This window comes from Natator depressus, chromosome 1, assembly GCF_965152275.1.
Source record: "Natator depressus isolate rNatDep1 chromosome 1, rNatDep2.hap1, whole genome shotgun sequence".
In the NCBI taxonomy this organism is placed as follows: domain Eukaryota; kingdom Metazoa; phylum Chordata; order Testudines; family Cheloniidae; genus Natator; species Natator depressus.
The window spans coordinates 282,391,459-282,409,928 of NC_134234.1; the positions used below are offsets into that span (position 1 = coordinate 282,391,459).

The window sequence follows — 18,470 nt, forward strand, 5'->3', positions numbered from 1 at the left end:
GCTACTTGGAGAAGGTCTGTGTTTACATGAACTGTTCTGACATTCTAATGAACAACTCTGGGAAGAAATGTTAAGAACTGCCTGATGATTGTAAGCTGAATTCAGAGTAACAGCCGTGTTATTCTGTATTTGCAAAAAGAAAAGGAGTACTTGTGGCACCTTAGAGACTAACCAATTTATTTGAGCATAAGCTTTCGTGAGCTACAGCTCACTTCATCGGATGCATACTGTGGAAAGTTTAGAAGATCTTATTATATACACACAAAGCATGAAAAAATACCTCCTCCCACCCCACTCTCCTGCTGGTAATAGCTTATCTAAAGTGATCACTCTCCTTACAATGTGTATGATAATCAAGTTGGGCCATTTCCAGCACAAATCCAGGTTTTCTCACCCCCCCCCCCCCACACACACACAAACTCACTCTCCTGCTGGTAATAGCTTATCTTAAGTGACCACTCTCCTTACATTGTGTATGATAATCAAGGTGGGCCATTTCCAGCACAAATCCAGGGTTTAACAAGAACGTCGGGGGGGGGGGGGGGTAGGAAAAAACAAGGGGAAATAGACTACCTTGCATAATGACTAAGCCACTCCCAGTCTCTATTCAAGCCTAAGTTAATTGTATCCAATTTGCAAATGAATTTCAATTCAGCAGTTTCTCTCTGGAGTCTGGATTTGAAGTTTTTTTGTTGTAAAATAGCGACTTTCATGTCTGTAATCGCGTGACCAGAGAGATTGAAGTGTTCTCCGACTGGTTTATGAATGTTATAATTCTTGACATCTGATTTGTGTCCATTTATTCTTTTACGTAGAGACTGTCCAGTTTGACCAATGTACATGGCAGAGGGGCATTGCTGGCACGTGATGGCATATATCACATTGGTGGATGTGCAGGTGAATGAGCCTCTGATAGTGTGGCTGATGTTATTAGGCCCTGTGATGGTGTCCCCTGAATAGATATGTGGGCACAGTTGGCAACGGGCTTTGTTGCAAGGATAGGTTCCTGGGTTAGTGGTTCTCTTGTGTGGTATGTGGTTGCTGGTGAGTATTTGCTTCATGTTGGGGGTCTGTCTGTAGGCAAGGACTGGCCTGTCTCCCAAGATTTGTGAGAGTGTTGGGTCACCCTTCAGGATAGGTTGTAGATCCTTAATAATGGGTTGGAGGTGTTTTAGTTGGGGGCTGAAGGTGACGGCTAGTGGCGTTCTGTTATTTTCTTTGTTAGGCCTGTCCTGTAGTAGGTGACTTCTGGGAACTCTTCTGGCTCTATCAATCTGTTTCTTCACTTCCGCAGGTGGGTATTGTAGTTGTAAGAATGCTTGATAGAGATCTTGTAGGTGTCTGTCTCTGTCTGAGGGGTTGGAGCAAATGCTCCAATGTGTGGGGGGGGTGAGAAAACCTGGATTTGTGCTGGAAATGGCCCAACTTGATTATCATACACATTGTAAGGAGAGTGATCACTTTAGATAAGCTATTACCAGCAGGAGAGTGGGGTGGGAGGAGGTATTTTTTCATGCTTTGTGTGTATATAATAAGATCTTCTAAACTTTCCACAGTATGCATCCGATGAAGTGAGCTGTAGCTCACGAAAGCTTATGCTCAAATAAATTGGTTAGTCTCTAAGGTGCCACAAATACTCCTTTTCTTTTTGTAAGCTGAATTGTTCGGGATTTTACTTTCTACTGAGAAGAAAACAATCTGTTAACTTTTTTAGTAAAATATTTACTGCCTGCAAAGAAGACAAAATAGCTGCTATCTGGCAAAATAGCATTGTAATTTTTTGCCGCCTTTGTTCTCTGCAGCATACCCATCATTTTCAGGGAGGTTTGTTTATAAAACACACAGATGTTCAAAAGCAGCATCCCCCATCTCTTTCAGCCTTCCAATACACAAATCTTGTATGCAGGCCCCATTCCTCCTGTGCTGAATAACATTATGCTGAACATGAACATTTCTGCTGTGAAAAGTCAGGGCTCAGAAGCTTTCAGGAGTCTTCATTACTGCTTGTGGTGGGTGATCCAGGCTATGCATATACAGTACAAATGTGGGGTTTTATTAAGAACTGTTTGTTTTTCCCCGCACTACGTACCATGTACAGCCAACCCATGCTTCCTTAGGGCCAGTTTCTGTCAGCCTTACTCATGTGACCTCACTCCCTGGGTCATCTTGTGGCATAAGCTGCTACTTGACATGAGTGACAGAGGCAGAATCAGGCTTAATATAAACCACGCTTAATAATATAGGGAGACATTTTCTGCTGTCATCATGCCACCATTGACTTCAGTACAGTTATTTCAGCAGATAATTTGGCCCATATTACTCATTATGTACTTGCTGCACCTTTTGTGTTTATCACAATTTAAGTTGGTTTTAAGAAGCTGCCACTATCAGAAATATGTATAAAGGTTGTGAGTGAGGGGGTGGGGAAAGGAGGAAAGGTATAGAGCTAGTTTTTAAGCTCAGCGTCTCCCACCCGGTATAGGTACTGCAGGAGTGGACTGAAAATAGGGAGAGATTTTCAGACGTGCCTAAGAGAATTGGGAGCACCAGTCCCATGGGAAGTCAATGGCACTTGTGTTTCTAGTGATCTCAGACACTTTTGAAAATCTCACCTGTAATTATGAATGTGATGACCACTCGTTTAGAAAGCATTTAAATAGGTGAGCGCCTATAAAGGAAAATTAAAAAGAGGCCAAGGAGCCACACTGTGAATGGCAAGGAGCAGATACAATATCGCAAGGAGAAGTGATGGGCTCCATAGGGTTTTATAACTCAGTTAAGGACCATGGAACTCCTCTCTCTCCCCATACACAAACACAGTCGCCGTATCCAATACACTAAGAGTTTTCTCAGTACGGAAATAAGATTATGAAGTTGTTTGAATGACCCAGTGGGTGGTTTTTGAACAGCTTTCAAAAATACCTGTTCTAAAAGATGAGTACTATGAAAACTTGTGGTCCAGTTTTCTTGCCATGTGAAATTGTAGGTATCGGGCAATTTCCTTCTTTCATATTTGTATACCTGTGGAGTTTCTGCAAGATTGTCTGAAGACAATCGCTGTCCCAATTTGTTTTATATATCATCCATTTGTTGCAATACATTCCAAAATATGATCATTTCCCTGGTATCTGACTTTTTGGAAGTGCCTGAACCACTTGAGTCTAGCTCTGTTTTCAGGTCTTCTTTTTTGTTATCGCCATGGTATTTTCAAAACCAGCATGGAGACTGTTAAAATTAAGCTATTGTATTTTACTAAATGTAGATGAGATATTAACTGAGGATTGTTTTAATTAACAATCCGATTGCATTGTCCACACAGTGCAAGCTGCCAATTACTGTGCTGGTAAAGAGTCAAGAAAAACACTTTTAAGGAGGTTCTGAAGTCTTTGGAGAGCAGCACACAGTATTCTCATTTATCAAGAAGGTTCAGAAGCTGACTGCACCGTTGTTGATTGTCAGGGTGCAACTGCACATTTAGACTTTTCATTTCCCATATTAACAATGAAAACTAAACTCCCAGGGAGGGGCATGCCTTTCAGATCACATAGTTGATAGTGGCCATATGTCACATGGTGTGGCTGCTGAACTTTTGAACGCTTTTTTCTTATAAATTTATTAGGGTGTTTTCTTGCCATTCTTGGTATCTTCAGAGAGACAGCATTTAAGAGGTATGGTAGCTCTGCAAGTCTTACGGTGCAACTGATGACTCTTCTTTGAATGAAACCAGTCAAATTGGTCAGTGCAATTTCAGTTACAAAAAATGTGTTTTCCACACATCTCACATTATTAAGGTAATGAGCATTTCTTTGTAGAAGAACGTTTATGCTCCAGAGTGTTTCCATTCAGCTCAATGAGCTATTGAGTGATAAGGTACACCAGAAATTTAAAGATCTTGCCTGATGGTCAAGTCTTGCATTTCACTGTAATGTTTAACCTGAACTATACTGATTTTTTTCCCCAGTTTTAGCAGTATATACTAGAAATTGTGGTGTCTGAAAATGAATGACATTAAAGCAATGATTTTGTTTTGCTGTGCAATGGGGGCTGTTAAGTAGCAGCTATCTGAATATACGTTGTTCTTTGTATCAGGAGTTGCTGGTGACAGTAGAAAAAGTCCCTCATGTGGGTGTAGGACAGTTTGTTCTATGGTTCAGGGTTTTTTCTGTGTATTCGTTACTCAGTGTTTTCTGTAAGTTTCATGTGATCTGTATTTGAAATGAATAGTAGCTATGCTGCAGGTAAACATGGTATTCCACCTGAGAGTTTGATTTCTTAGTACTCTCTGTTTCTACATCTGCCGTTGAATGGATGCTTGGCAAGTAGCTGTAGCACATGAAAGCTTATGCTCAAATAAATTGGTTAGTCTCTAAGGTGCCACAAGTCCTCCTTTTCTTTTTGCGGATACAGACTAACACGGCTGCTACTCTGAAACCTTCTGGAAGAGTATATCACTTTACTAGTTCAATAAGAATGCTCTATATTTATAGGTTTACTCAAGTATTTTAGGCAAGAGAATTTTATCTTCATTGCAGCTCAGAAATTGAATAGACACTTCTTTCTTAGGCTTCAGTTTATCAAAGGGCTTAAGCATGGATTTAAGTCTGTGTTTAGGTGCTTTGATGCATCAGGGCCCTAGATAGTAAATAGGGATACAATTCTTATGTGGGAGTGGGAGAAATTCTGAGTCCTTTACTCAGTTTCAATCCTCACAAAGGCAAAAGTTCCATTTAGGTCTTTTGCCTGAAGAGAAACTAAGTAATGGCTTCAGGATTTCACTCTGTACATTTATAAAAATATACCTGCAAAAATCCAACTTGGATTTTGAATTTATCTTTTGTTCAAAATATTTTTCTTCAGTCAAACTTAGTTGAATTTTTAAGCATCAAATACTATTCAAAGTGTTCAGTATAATGGATTAAGATTTTAAAGGCTAGTTTTCAAAAGTAGCCTCTGATTTTGGATACTTCTGTTTTTGGATGCCCAACGTGAGACAGGTTGGGCCTGATTTACACAGATGCTTCAACTGGATTTGTGGCTGCTCAGCATATTCTAAGAATTAGACCCTAAAACATTCATCAGGACACCTGCAATCTGTTACTCATAAATGTTTCTGACATTCACAATATGTGAATATCACCTTGATTGCTTCAATATGTGATTTTCAGACAGATACTGTTCTGATAAGAATCTGATATCAGTATCATCAAATCATAGGCGGCATATAATGGAGGCCAGAGGAGACTAAGCCTCTCCAAACCTCATACTGCGGGGGGCGGGGGGAGGCATGGCAGATTTGGGGCCCCCTGAAAAATCTCCCCAGCCATGTTCCCCGGGTGGAGGAACTCTCACTCACCATCGCAGCTCCGGAGCTACAGCAGGGGCACAGAGCTTTTCCGGTCTCAGGGTAGCGGGGGAGGAGGAGTGAGCAGGGGGTGGGCGGAGCTCCAGGGGGGAAAGATGTGGAGTGGGGGCAGAATGGGGCCGGGGCCATGTGTGGAATAGGGTGGGGCCACAGGGGAAGGGGTGGAATGGGGTGGGGCCATGGACAAAGCTGCAGGCAGAAGGGGCAGGATGGGGGAGGGGCTCGGGGCTCCAGCCAGGGCCTAGAGCTCTGCCGTAGTCCCAGCCAAGGCTGAGAGCTCGACCCTGGCTGGTGCTGAGCTCTCAGCTCCCCCACCACCTGTGACCCCAATTGAGCTCTCAGACCTCCCCCTGCCCCGGGGCCATGGCAGGGAGAGGGGCCAAGGTCGGCCCCCTGCCCTGATCAGGGCCATGGTGGGGGGGGGGAACTGAGAGCAGTGTGTGAGGGCGGGGCCTCGGCCACAAGAGGCGGGCAGGGGGATCGCCTCCCCAAGGGGGAGCTTCACCCGCCTGCCCATACATCAAGTAATTAGTATCTGGATTCACACTGATGTTTCCTTTTCAGAAATGTGTGCTCTATTGGCCAGAAAAGAGAGGGATCTATGGGAAAGTTGAAGTCCTCGTTAACAATGTGCAAGAGTGTGAGAACTATACTGTCCGCAACCTTACATTAAAGGTAATGATCTATGGCTGTTATGGGGAAATGTCCTTCCAATATCCGTAATACTTCACTGTTGAATGTTTAATGAAATTGAACGGCAATACATTTAAAACTGAAAAAGGGCACATTTTTCCACTATTCATAACTAACCTAAGGGCCTCACTGCCACAAGGTATAATTGAGACCTAGGACCTGAAGCATTTATATTAAGGCCATTTTACATCACTCTGGCAGTGTAAAGGGGCCTTAAAGTTATACCCACTTAAGTTACACTCACTTTAAGGCCCCTTTACATTGTCAGAGCAATTAGGGTTGTCACCTTTCTAATTGCTGGTATCTGGACCCTTGAGATTCACCCCTTCTCTGCCTCTTTCCTTGAGGCCTTGCCCCTTCCCTGCCACTTCACTCGAGGCCCCACCCCTACCCCACCTCTTCCTCAAGGCCCTGCCCCCAACACTCACTCCTCTTCCCCCTTCCTCCTGTTGCTAGCTGGATCGTCTCCACCTCCTGCCCCGCACCCCCAGCTGGGCTTCCTCTGCTTGGGGCTGGGACAGGAGCTACTGCTGCCTGACAAGGAGCCTGCCTGCAGGTAGGAGGCAGCCCCATCTGAGCAGGGGCTGGTGCGGTTTAATGACCCGGCACCCCTGCCCTGCAGAACTGGGCTTTTGGTGTCCAGTCAGTAGAACTGACTGGACACTGCCAGGTCCCCCTTTTGACTGGACTTTCCAGTCGAAAACTGGACACCTGGCAACCCTAAGAGCAATGTAAAGGGAGAGTTTAAGTGAGAGTTGGGGCCCCAGAATTTAACAGGATTCAGAGAAGGATTAGATATTTATATGGATGATGAGAACACCCACAGTTCATTAGATAAGATAAAAATATAAGCAATATAAACTTGGTGCTTCAGGGCATAAGCCTGTCTGGAGTTAGGAAGAAACTCCTCCTATGAGCAACTTATTCCATAATTGTCCACAATAAGGTTCCTTCATCTGCTTCTGAAGAATCTGGTAGTAGCCACTCTTAAGGCATGTCTACACTTACCTCCAGAGCAATCTATCTAGTGGGGGTTGATTTATCGCGTCTAGTGAAGACGTGATAAATCGACCGCTGAGCACTCTCCCGTCGACTCCGGTACTCCACCGGAGCAAGAAGTGTAGGCGGAGTTGACAGGGGAGTGTCAGCAGTCCACCTACTGCGGTGAAGACACCACGGTGAGTAGATCTAAGTACGTCGACTTCAGCTATGTTATTAACATAGTGGAAGTTGAGTAATTTAGATCGACCTCCCCTTCCCCCCAGTGTAGACCAGGCCTCAGAAACAGAATGCTGGACGAGATGGGCTACTAGTCTGATCCAATAAGGTAGTTCCTGTGTTCATATACCTAGGATATTGTAGTTCTCATGTAAGACCTGCTTCAATACTTATGATAAGGTCTTTTAGCAGATAGTGGACAAATTAAGCAATTTCATGAATATGAATACAATTTAAAGGCCATATTCTCTGGCCTTACTCCACTCCCATTGCTACACTCCTCTTTCTATGCTAGCCCCTCTGTTCACATCCCACAGTGCAGAGGGCAGAGAGAAGGTCTGGCCAGAGTGCATTACACTCTGGCAATCCCCAGCTGATAATAAGGACCCGTGGTGACCCTAGTCATCTGGTGTAAATAGGAGCAGAAGAGAATCTGGGCCTGAGTATCTTGTTTCACCATATCAAGGTATGCAATTTATCAGCTGTTGGATTCCCCAAATAATCACCGGTATTTGGTTTGATAATGTATGTAAATGGGCCAAATTCTGCCTTCATACATGCATGTGTCCAAAGCTTATCATATCGAAAGAAATAAAATTAATTGCAAAATTGTTCTTCACAAGTGTATAAGTGATATCTTTACATTATTTCCAGCAAGGGAGTCAGTCCCAAAATGTGAAACACTATTGGTACACATCCTGGCCGGACCACAAAACCCCAGACAGTGCTCAACCTCTTTTGCAGCTTATGCTGGATGTGGAAGAGGACAGGATGGCATCAGCTGGTAGAGGGCCTGTAATTGTGCACTGCAGGTAATCTACTACAGTTTTCTTAAAAGAATTAGTGCAAAACTCAATGGCTTGGAATTCTTATAGTAGGGCTACAGACATAGGTGCAGGAACTAGGGGAGCATTGGGTGCTGCCGCACTGCCTGGCTTAAAGTAGTAATAACAACCCAAATACATGGTTTCCACCTTCAGCACCCCCACTATAAAAATTGCTCCCACACCACTGGCTACAGAAAAGGGCCTCAGATCACAAGGCCCTTTCCTATTCAAATAGGGCCTTTCTGGAAGTGGTTAAGAGAAAGTTCCACAACGCTTTTACTAAATTCTGGTTGAACTGTTAGTTTGCGTTGCTATTTTTTAGAAATTTAGCCATATTTTGGTAGTGAATAGTTCCTGAACCCATCCTGATCTCTGCTAATGAATTAGGTAAGTGTTTGAAAGACAGTTCTGAGGAATAGTTGTCAGTCTGTGTTCCATGTTGTTCACTGTTCACTTTAGCTATTTGTTGTCCATTATTCATGTTGTGTGATTAGTAACATGTTCTGCCCCATGATTGGCTGCCTGAAACTTTTTAAACGGGAGAATAATGAATCACAAACTTGAGGTAAAATTTTTCAAATGAATACACATTAGTACTAAAATTCATGTTCATTCTGGGGTTTGTGAACATTTTCACAACTGCTTGGCAGTTGGCTGAATACTCACAAACCATAAATAGTGTTACCCCACAAATCAGAGTGAGCCAAATGCTGCCCATTTTGCTCATCAGAATTCAGTCAGTTCTGTTAATCATCTATCATTTTACTCTGTGTACTGTAGTGAACTAAATTGTACATCATGAAATAGTAGTAGGCAATTTCAGATTTGTTATATTACTTGAAAAGGGGTTAGGAGATGAGGCAACCTAGAAAAAAATTATTTCCATGCCTGTTTTCTCTTATAATCATGGTGCTATAATGCACTTTTTGCTAGACATAGGTCAAAACCAGAACTTTTCTTCTCAAACTACCTCTGCTAGCTCCATATTTCTGGGATTTGGATAAATACGATCCAGAGATTTGAACAACCCCTCATTATGCCAAACCAAATCCAAGGAGATTTTCCAAAAACCATAACCACCCCAATGTTGCCCATCACTCTTTACTATTTTGTTTTGTTTTGTTTTCTTAAGCAATCCACAAATCTATGAATGAACTGCCAGGTTCCCATTTGCGCAGTAATGCTTTTTCATGAGGAGGGGCACAATGGAACTTGGTGTCATTCGGAGGGGGGTCTGAAATCACTGTGTCCCTAATAAAATGAACATGACGCTGTAGTGGCAGTGTCATACTCCCTCTTCTAGCAACATACTTGCCCACATTTTAATCTTCTGATTTATGGGATAGAGGTGTCCAGATCTCACAAAACTTTCAAATTTGGGGCTGTTTGCCTGGGATACATATGTGCAGCTCTCATTTATTTCAGTGGCAGCACTGCATGCTCCCCTGAGGACAAAACATGACCCTCAACCTGGTGCAGAAAGGCTATAAAAATCTTTTAAGTTTTTAAATTATTATCAGCTTTGAAAAAAATACATTTGAAAAGTAAAATGGAACAAAATAACCTACAAACGCTGGCTGCTGTCCCATCTGCTCCAATAGCATGTCCATTCAGGGCATTATGTGTAAGAAAGAATATAATCCATCTCACCCTTCAGCAGCAGAGTTATGTCTGTAGTGCTAAGAGGAGAAAAATGAGTACGCATTTATTTTTGTCATTTAAATCAGCAGATGTGACTCTGAATACACGGAGGGAGCACATCCACTAAGTAAGAGCGTTTGTTTTGTACAGCCAGTTTTCAGAGTAATATTGCACTTTAAAGGTACAGAAGTTTCCTCTGTCATTTGAAGTGCCCATCCAAATCTTATACTAATCTATGACTGACACACCATCTTTTGTATGTGTAGCATAGTACATCCAAATGAGCTAGTGTGTTGTGGCCTCTAGGTGGTCTTGGACCGAATGTATATTTGAATGAACAGACTTCAAATACAAAGTAAGAGATTTTTTTTATTGACCAAATAAGGAAAAAATAGAGGCATAGGGCTAGATTCTCAGCTGGCATAAACTGATTTAGCTCCATTTAAGTCAATGAAACTATGCTAATTTATGCCAACTGAGCAGCTGGCCCATAATGTGCAATACACAAATTACACAAAAGATATCCTCTGCCCCCAGAAGAAGCAACAAATTAATATATAAGGTGCAGGAACTGCCTGGGTTACATGGTGATGAATCTGACACTGACAGTTTGGGTGCTGAAAAATGCTGCATTCACTGCCTTTGCAACCAGTACAGAAGCCCCCAACCCCGGCGCCTCCCACCCCATGGGGCTGGAGTCCCTGAGACTCCTGTCCTGCAGCTGAAGCCTAGAGCCCTAAATGGGGGGAGTATGGAGGGCTCTGGGAAGTCTTCTCTGAGAATTTAAGCCTTGAAATTATTATTCCCAAAAGGCAATGAACACTACTCTATGGTATTGGAGCCCAAACAAACAAACAATACAGCAATACAGAACATCATACTGTACTGCCACAGGGGTGCAGTGATAGGTGTCTTAAAAATACCTATGTAAGTAGATCACAAAATTGCCCTGATATTTTGTGAGGGGGATATAGGGCAAGTAACACATTTTCTGTAACTTGATGTCTTTAAGTCAAGATTTGAGGATGCCAGTGACTCAACCAAAGGTTACAGGGTCTATTACAGGAGTGGGTGGGTGAGGTTCTGTGACCTGAGATATGCAGGAGGTCAGACTAGATGATTGTGATGGTCCCTTCTGTCCTAAAGTCTATGAGTGTCAGATTTAGCTTGCATAGTCTGCAGTAAAATCAGGGAAAAAGATAGGACCTACATTTGCCTGATGCTGGGGAGATGGGAACTTGGCTTTGTCAAATACACTGGAGAATTTATCCAAGAACAGTTAATCCGTGGGAAAATATAAATCATGTAATACTACCAGGATCTTAGAGGTAGGGGGATCTGCTGTGAAAGTGCTGACCTATTGGTAGTTTTAACTTATGCACCTCATTTGTAAAGGATTTCACAATATTTTGAAGAAGAGAATGTATGTGCAGTAACTTGCTTGTTTAGGCTAGTTCCTCTGCCTTCCCCTGTGTATAAAATATCTCTATCCCATTTTGGACATATTTGCCCAGATGGTATCGGCATTCAAGGATATAGGTTGTCAGCATAGATCTCAGACTCACCCCAGGAAATCAGTCTTTTCTGACTGCCGGTCTTGCTTCTCACTATCCCCTCACTTTTTGGCTTAGCATCCTTATATGTTTAATACTGCTGACTCCTGGGGTTCCTGAGTCTCCAATACACTCCCATCTTTAATTCCATAGCCAGGAGTCTGAGATTGGGGTCCTCTGCACTGCATAAATATAATCCTAATAAAACTCATACTGCAACCTTTCATCCAAGACACTCAAAACACTTTACAGACACTAATGGAATTAAGCCTCACAGCACTCCTCTGAGGTAGTATTATACCCATTAAACAGATGGATAAAGTGAGGCAGTCAATCATTTAACTACTTAGTGCTTCACTTTATCCATCCCTCTTCCACACTCCCCCCAGACGGCAAACGAGGAACAGAACATGGAAAGTTGCAGCACTCCCTCCCTTTCCCCTCAGCAGAATTGCAGAGCACTACAGGAGGCTGATAGAGAGTGGCAGCATGATTACTGGTCTTGCATACATCCATGGCTAGTGTGGAGAGAACTGTGACAGAATCTCTCCAACTGAGCAAGATCCATGGAGGTGGGGCTTGGAATACAGATCCCTGGCCTCTGCTGCCTTTCGGGGACAGATTCCTCTGGTCACTCCACATCTCCCCTTGAACTGGAGCAGAGAATACTCAGACTCCTCAGGTCCATTGGAGCTGTAGAGGTTTTGCATTTACATTGCCCCCTCCAGGCACTTTTGTGCAGAGTGAAAACATATGGGCCTCACAAACTAACCCACAACTATTTATCTGCTGCAGCTCTGTGAGCATTCATTTTCTAGCAGAAAAGGTGAGTTAGTCATGCACCTAACCACTGATGAGTCCCTCTTCTGCATGTTGAGTATTTTCAGGTCCATATATCCAACATCAGAACAACTTCTTTGAAGATGCAGGTTGGTGTCTGTCAGCTCTGTTCACCTTTGTTTTAATTTTACTTTCAGTGCTGGAATAGGAAGAACTGGGTGTTTTATTGCTACTGCCATTGGTTGTCACCAGCTGAAGGAAGAAGGCGTCGTGGATGCACTAAGCATTGTCTGCCAGCTACGAGTTGATAGGTGAGTTGCAGTGGAACTGTAAGTCAGACAAAAAACACAATGTGGCATTTTCAATCCTGGTTTGCCACATTCCGATCTGATATATTTGTCTGTTAACCTCACAGAACAGAAATACTCTGCCTCCTTGTAGGATATGTCCTGCATCCTACACTCTGTTTAAAGAAGGTCACAGTTGGGTAAGAAATATACCAATGTCAAGACTTTCAAGGATTCACCATTCTTAAAGGTGAATTGAAGTGTTTAAATTGTTAAATTATTAACATAACACGCGGGACGATTTAAAATTTATGGAAAACTATGTGGGAGATTTTCAGAAGCTCTCAGAGTTGCCTAATTCTCCTCCTACTGATGCCAAAGTGAGTTTTTCTATGGACTTCAATGGGAGCACAGTTAGACTAGCACTGAACACTTCTGAAAATCCCACCCTACATTTTTAACCAGAATATTTTGAAAAGTTCTTTTCTTTTTTTACTTTTCTATCAGGACCTGAATTTGGGGTTCTGTGCTTCTCTTGCAAGAGTTTCCTACATTACAATGGCCAAGCCTGAGCCTGTTAAGAAGCTGAGTCTTCTTGCCAGTTGCAGCTGGCTATTTGGCCATCCAATAGCAATGAGGAAACAAAAGGACCTCAAAATTGTAAACCAACAAAGAGATCTAAATAAGAAAAGGTATTTGTTGAATAAATTGTTTTACAATTTCTTTGCCCATTCTGCCTATCAGCTGTCTTTTTGTTGTTGTTAGAAAAATCATAGATTATTTTAAAATGTATTTACCTGATACTTTCTGTGGCCTAGAAGGCCTTGTATTAAGAGAGGCCGGATCCTGCACTCCATGTGATGCAAACCTCTCACTGAAATCAACTAATTCGACAAAGGGTTGGCAAAAGCAGTTTAAAGTGTATGTCACAATGCATATTCCTTTCCCCCTGGGCCATATCCTCCCTCCCAGACAGACACACATATCAACTCCAAGTAGCTGGTTTGGTGCAAGCCTGGGAAGGGAGGTGAGTGTGTGTCTGTAATGGCCAAGTTGCAGTTCCTTTTAACACTCTGAAGTTGCAATAACCCCTACTGCTTCTGGGACCCAACTCTGTGAGGGGCACTGGCCGACGGACCTCAGTGTTAACCAAAAGAGCCTCAGTTTCATTTTCTATCTGAAAGACGACACTGGTAATGCAGTACAGCCTCAGCTAGTACTCCACTAGTACAGCACACACACACACACCCTTTCTACTATACTCACTTTCCACACTGGATATGAGCTTAGGTCCTACTGTGGGACTTCATCCCAACATCTGGCCTGAAACCAGTGCTACCAGCTGAGTTATCACACAGCTGTATTAGGTGTAGGTAACTGATCCAAACAGACTGCACTGAACACTTTTTTATGGTCAAGTTTAACTAAGTTGCATTGTTGGTGCTGAAATGAGTCACTGCTGTAAAATTTCTTCTGTGTCTGCTGTTTAGACAGGATGCATTATAGGCGTTAGAAAGAAGAGAGGAAGAGCTGCTCTCTGTACATGTGATCTAAGGGTCACCATAGGTTACATTTTTAGGATATGAAGAAGAATGAAATCTGTGTACACTAAGGTCCAGGTTCTCTTGTCCTTACTCATGCTGAGTAGTACCTCACTCCTCCAACAGCCCCAATAAAATCAATAGGATTGCTCTGGGAGCGTGGAACTCAGCATGTATAAAGGGTATCAGAATCTGCCCCAAGATATTTTTTATGACATATCTAATCTTAGTTGTTCTTAAAATATAGCGTATAAAGTGTTTTTTAGAGAGGTTTCCCATAATTGTGTTGGGTTTGAAATTTGGATTTTAACAGCTTAGATGCTGGCTATATGGTTCCCTATAGTTCTTACACCTGTTGTGTCAGAATTGGATATTCATGATGTAATAACAAGTAGGGCTATCAAGCAATTTAAAAAATTAATTGTGATTAATTGTGCGATTAATCGCGCTGTTAAATAATAGAATACCATTTATTTAAATATTTTTGGATGTTTTCTACATTTTCAAGTATATTGATTTCAATTACAACACAGGATACAAAGTGTACAGTCCAGTTTATATTTACTTTTATTACAAATATTTGCACTGTAAATAACAAAAATCATATTTTTCAATTCACCTAATACAAGTACTGTAGTGCAGTCTCTGTATCATGAAAGTTGAACTTACAAATGTAGAATTATGTACAAAAAATGACTGCATTCAAAAATAAAACAATTTAAAACTTTAGAGACTACAAGTCCACTCAGTCCTACTTCTTGTTCAGCCAATCAAACAAACAAGTTTGTTTACCTTAGCAGGAGATAATGCTGCCCACTTCTTGTTTACAATGTCACCTGAAAGTGAGAACAGGCGTTCGCATGGCACTGTTGTAGCCGGCGTCACAGGATATTTACATGCCAGATGCACTAAAGATTCATATGTCCCTCCAATCTTCAACCATCATTCCGGAGGACATGTGTCCATGCTCATGACAAGTTCTGCTCGATAACAATCCAAAGCAGTGCAGCCCGATGCATGTTCATTTTTATCACCTGAGTCAGATGCCACCAACAGAAGGTTGATTTCCTTTTTCGTGGTTCAGGTTCTATAGTTTCCGCATATGAATATTGCTCTTTTCAGACTTCTGAAAGCATGCTGCACACCTCGTCCCTCTCAGAGTTTGGAAGGTAATTCAGATTCTTAAACCTTGGGTTGAGTGCTGTAGCTATCTTTAGAAATCTCACATTGGTACCTTCTTTGCGTTTTATCAAATCTGCAGTGAAAGTGTTCTTAAAATGAACAACATGTGCTGGGTCATCATCTGAGACTGCTGTAACATGAAATATATGGCAGAATGCAGGTAACACAGAGAAGGAAACATACAATTCTCCCCCAAGGAGTTCAATCACAAATTATTTAACGCATTATTTTTTTAACATCAGCATGGAAGCATGTCCTCTGGTTCTTAGCAGCAGAGCAGATTGTTTGATTTTTAAGAAATAAGGTTTCATTCTATTGTACTTTCTTTTCAGAGGTGGAATGGTTCAGACCAGTGAACAATATGAATTTGTGCACCATGCACTGATTCTGTATGAAAGCAGACTTTCTGCAGAAGCTGTCCAGTGAAACTATGAAGGGTACCCAGAATGTCAATCTCTTGAGGTAATTTGTTTCATTACCAACCAGCAACTTCTTCAAGGAGTTTACTGCAGTGGATGCTTTGAAGCCAACTTGTGAAAGGATTGTGGATCGTTTGGCAAAAATATAAAGCTTGCCAGACCCTTACTGTACATGAATGTACTGTAAGCGTCCCAAAAATGATTTTTAAAGAAGGTACTGTACTGATGCTACATGTGGAGTTCACGTATATATAGCTAAAGGTGGATTTATTTCTGTAATAATAATATCTGCTATACAGAATGTATGTATGTACTACTGCTGCAGTCAGGTGGAAACTGGAACTTCTACAGAAGAAATGTTTTTCTGTGTATAAATGCTTTAACATTTGCCAACTCTGTCTTGTGAATGGACTGTCAGCTGTTAAACTGTACCTGTTAAGTGCTATTACATATTATGTGGTGAGCTTATTTCTTGGCCACATAAGACTCTTGCTGCTAAAGTTGCAAGTGATCAATTATGGATTTAAGGGGAAGAAAGTCCTTTTGTTTTTGAAACTGCTCAAAAGCAGTTATATCTTTTATATGGAAATATCTGTTCTTCATACTATTAGCTATTTAATGTGTATTTACAGTTGGTCCTATAAAGCAGGTACAGAGCACAACCTCTGTTATTCCGTGTATATGTATGTATTTACTCTATACTGTTGATTGTACTCTATACTGTTAGAAGCTGCTTCTGCTCCTGACCTGAATCCAGTGTATTTGTAAATTGTATAAGTCAGTTTACTTTTAAAAGAAACTTTGTAGAATATATTAAATGGTAAGGATTTTAAATATTTGTCTGTCTTTTAGTAAGAGGGGATTTTTTGAATATGTTGTCTACATGTTGTATCTCTTCTGTTAAGAGATGGACGCCTTTGGAAATATGAACTGTTCTGTAACAGGAGGTTGTACAGAAAATGCTGCTATGAATGTTTCCATATATTTCTGCACGGATTTGTTCTTTAAAAGAAATGTGACTCTAGCATAACTACTTACAGCACTAGGAAGTCTGCACCCAGGATAAAATCAGTTTTTAATTCAATGATGTTGACTTTGCTTCATACTGACAATAAAATACACTTGATACAAAATAGTTAGTGAATATGGAGGTTTTTTTGCATACAGTAATTAAACCATTACTATTATTATAATACCACAATAAGGCAAATGTATCCCAATCTACTCGAGTTAATTTCATGCTGTCTTCTGACCATTTGGAGGGTCAAATCACTGAGGCCTTTATTCAGCTTTTAATTAAGGCAGATTCTCACTGTATGTAGGCAAAATGGATCAGATGATGCTGAGGCAAAGTCAACATCACTTGATCCCATAATGGGAGCATACATGAGTAAGGACTTAGTAAAGAACTCAGAGATTTGCACTCCCACCATGTATGGTTTTCAGAACTCATAAAGAGGAGTTGGAAATCGTATTTAATAATGTGATTTTGCTTGATGGACTCACAACATTTCATTACAGAAACTGTGTATGGTGTTTACTGGATAGCACAGTGTGTGTTTATTCAGCACAATCCAAATCATCTGCAGACATGTAACGTTTCGTTAACCATCAATTGCATGAAATTATGATCCCTTTTCCTTATATTTTTAGTCCAGTACGTTGTTCAGATGTTGAAACAACTTTTTGTTTGTGTGTGAGACTCGATAGTTTCAAAATCTATCCCTCTTTTGCTTGGATTCTTCCAAAATAAATCAGAGTCAGTAAACTCTGAAGAATCATATGAAAGGACAAAGTGGTAAAAAGTTCCCCCAAACTATTGAATAGAAGGAAGTGCTCGTCACTGACTTTTCCCCCTGTGAAGGCACATTTCCTTCCTAGCCTTCGCTTCACTTATCTGAGGTGGTGATTTTGTGTGTGTGTGTGTGTGTGTGTGTATGTGTGTGTGTGGTTTTTGTTGTTTTTTTTTTAAAAGAGAAGCATGGGGAGTTGTTAGGTGGAAAATGGATCCTTTATTTCATGTCCTGATTTTCACCTGCCTGGCCTTCAAGATCTCAGGTAAGTGCATCTCCCAGGTTCCCCCCTCCGTTCCAGTTCTCATTCTGTCACTAACCAGGGCTCCCAAGGGTTGCCTGAAACTTATTCAATGCTGTGAAAATAGAGCCATTTCTCAGCCTGAGTTTATACAAGAGGGATCGGGGCAGGGGGGGAGGGCAGGGCCAACAAAGCCAGAACTGTTTAGATTTCTCGCCAAAGCAAAATAAACTCTCTCTCCTTGAATGTTGTATATACATCATTTTTTAAAAAAGATCTCGGACTAGACAATCCAATGGCTGAGCTCTGAGCCAGGTTTCTTTGAGGAGAGATTCAGATTACTTATTAAGGCTTTGTGAAACTTACAAAAGCAGAAGCTTCTTGGGGCACTTACTTAGAACACAATCTTATGTCCTGCATCATAAGAAAGGGGAAATGAAAAAACAAAGGAAATCATACGTATTGTTTTTAAATGGTTTTGTTTATCTAGTGGAGCCTGAAGCTTTGACTAAATAACTGACTTTTTAAAAAAAAACTGAAAGTGATACTGAGATTGATTTTGAATCATCCAATCCTGTTCTCTGTAACAAGGGGGAATTTGGGGTTGGGGGAGTTTGATTTCAGTGAATGATTTTTCTTCTGTTCATTTCAATGTTGGATGTATACATTTAAGCTTGGATGATAAAAAAATCAATCTGATCTGTAGTGGGATAGTTACAAAATAATGACAAGAGGAGTCAATGTATTTAGGAGTGTAAGATACACAGAGTTCGTATCAGTCAAAAGCTCCCATCCTTTGTAAAAGCTAAATGAAACATAGCCCTGGACAGGCAAATAGATTTTGGAAAGTCCCCTTTTCTGTCCCTCCTTCCCCCTCCAAATACTATGATTTCCTTAAAAAAAAATCAATATGCAGTCATATACAGTGGATTT

At 41.3% G+C, this 18,470-nt stretch overlaps 2 protein-coding genes across 5 annotated transcripts in view; both read left to right on the forward strand.

Annotated features, from left to right (window-relative positions):
- Positions 1-16,630, forward strand: part of PTPRR (protein tyrosine phosphatase receptor type R) — a 191,199-nt gene extending 174,569 nt beyond the window's left edge. For 2 of the 4 annotated variants that reach the window (XM_074942050.1, XM_074942048.1), the window contains exons 10-13: positions 5,927-6,037; positions 7,928-8,085; positions 12,272-12,385; positions 15,417-16,629. In XM_074942050.1, coding sequence (XP_074798151.1) covers positions 5,927-6,037; positions 7,928-8,085; positions 12,272-12,385; positions 15,417-15,510 — 477 coding nt within the window. In that variant the 3' untranslated portion in view covers positions 15,511-16,629. Of the gene's footprint in view, positions 1-5,926; positions 6,038-7,927; positions 8,086-12,271; positions 12,386-15,416 lie in introns of all 4 variants that reach the window. The other 2 variants (XM_074942046.1, XM_074942047.1) reach the window with 2 other exon arrangements.
- A 796-nt stretch (positions 16,631-17,426) lies between these two features.
- The window catches only part of PTPRB (protein tyrosine phosphatase receptor type B), a 107,656-nt gene continuing 106,612 nt past the window's right edge, over positions 17,427-18,470 (forward strand). Inside the window, exon 1 of the mRNA XM_074942052.1 lies at positions 17,427-17,561. Within this exon, the coding sequence (XP_074798153.1) occupies positions 17,441-17,561 (121 nt within the window). The 5' untranslated portion in view covers positions 17,427-17,440. The remainder of the gene's footprint in view (positions 17,562-18,470) is intronic.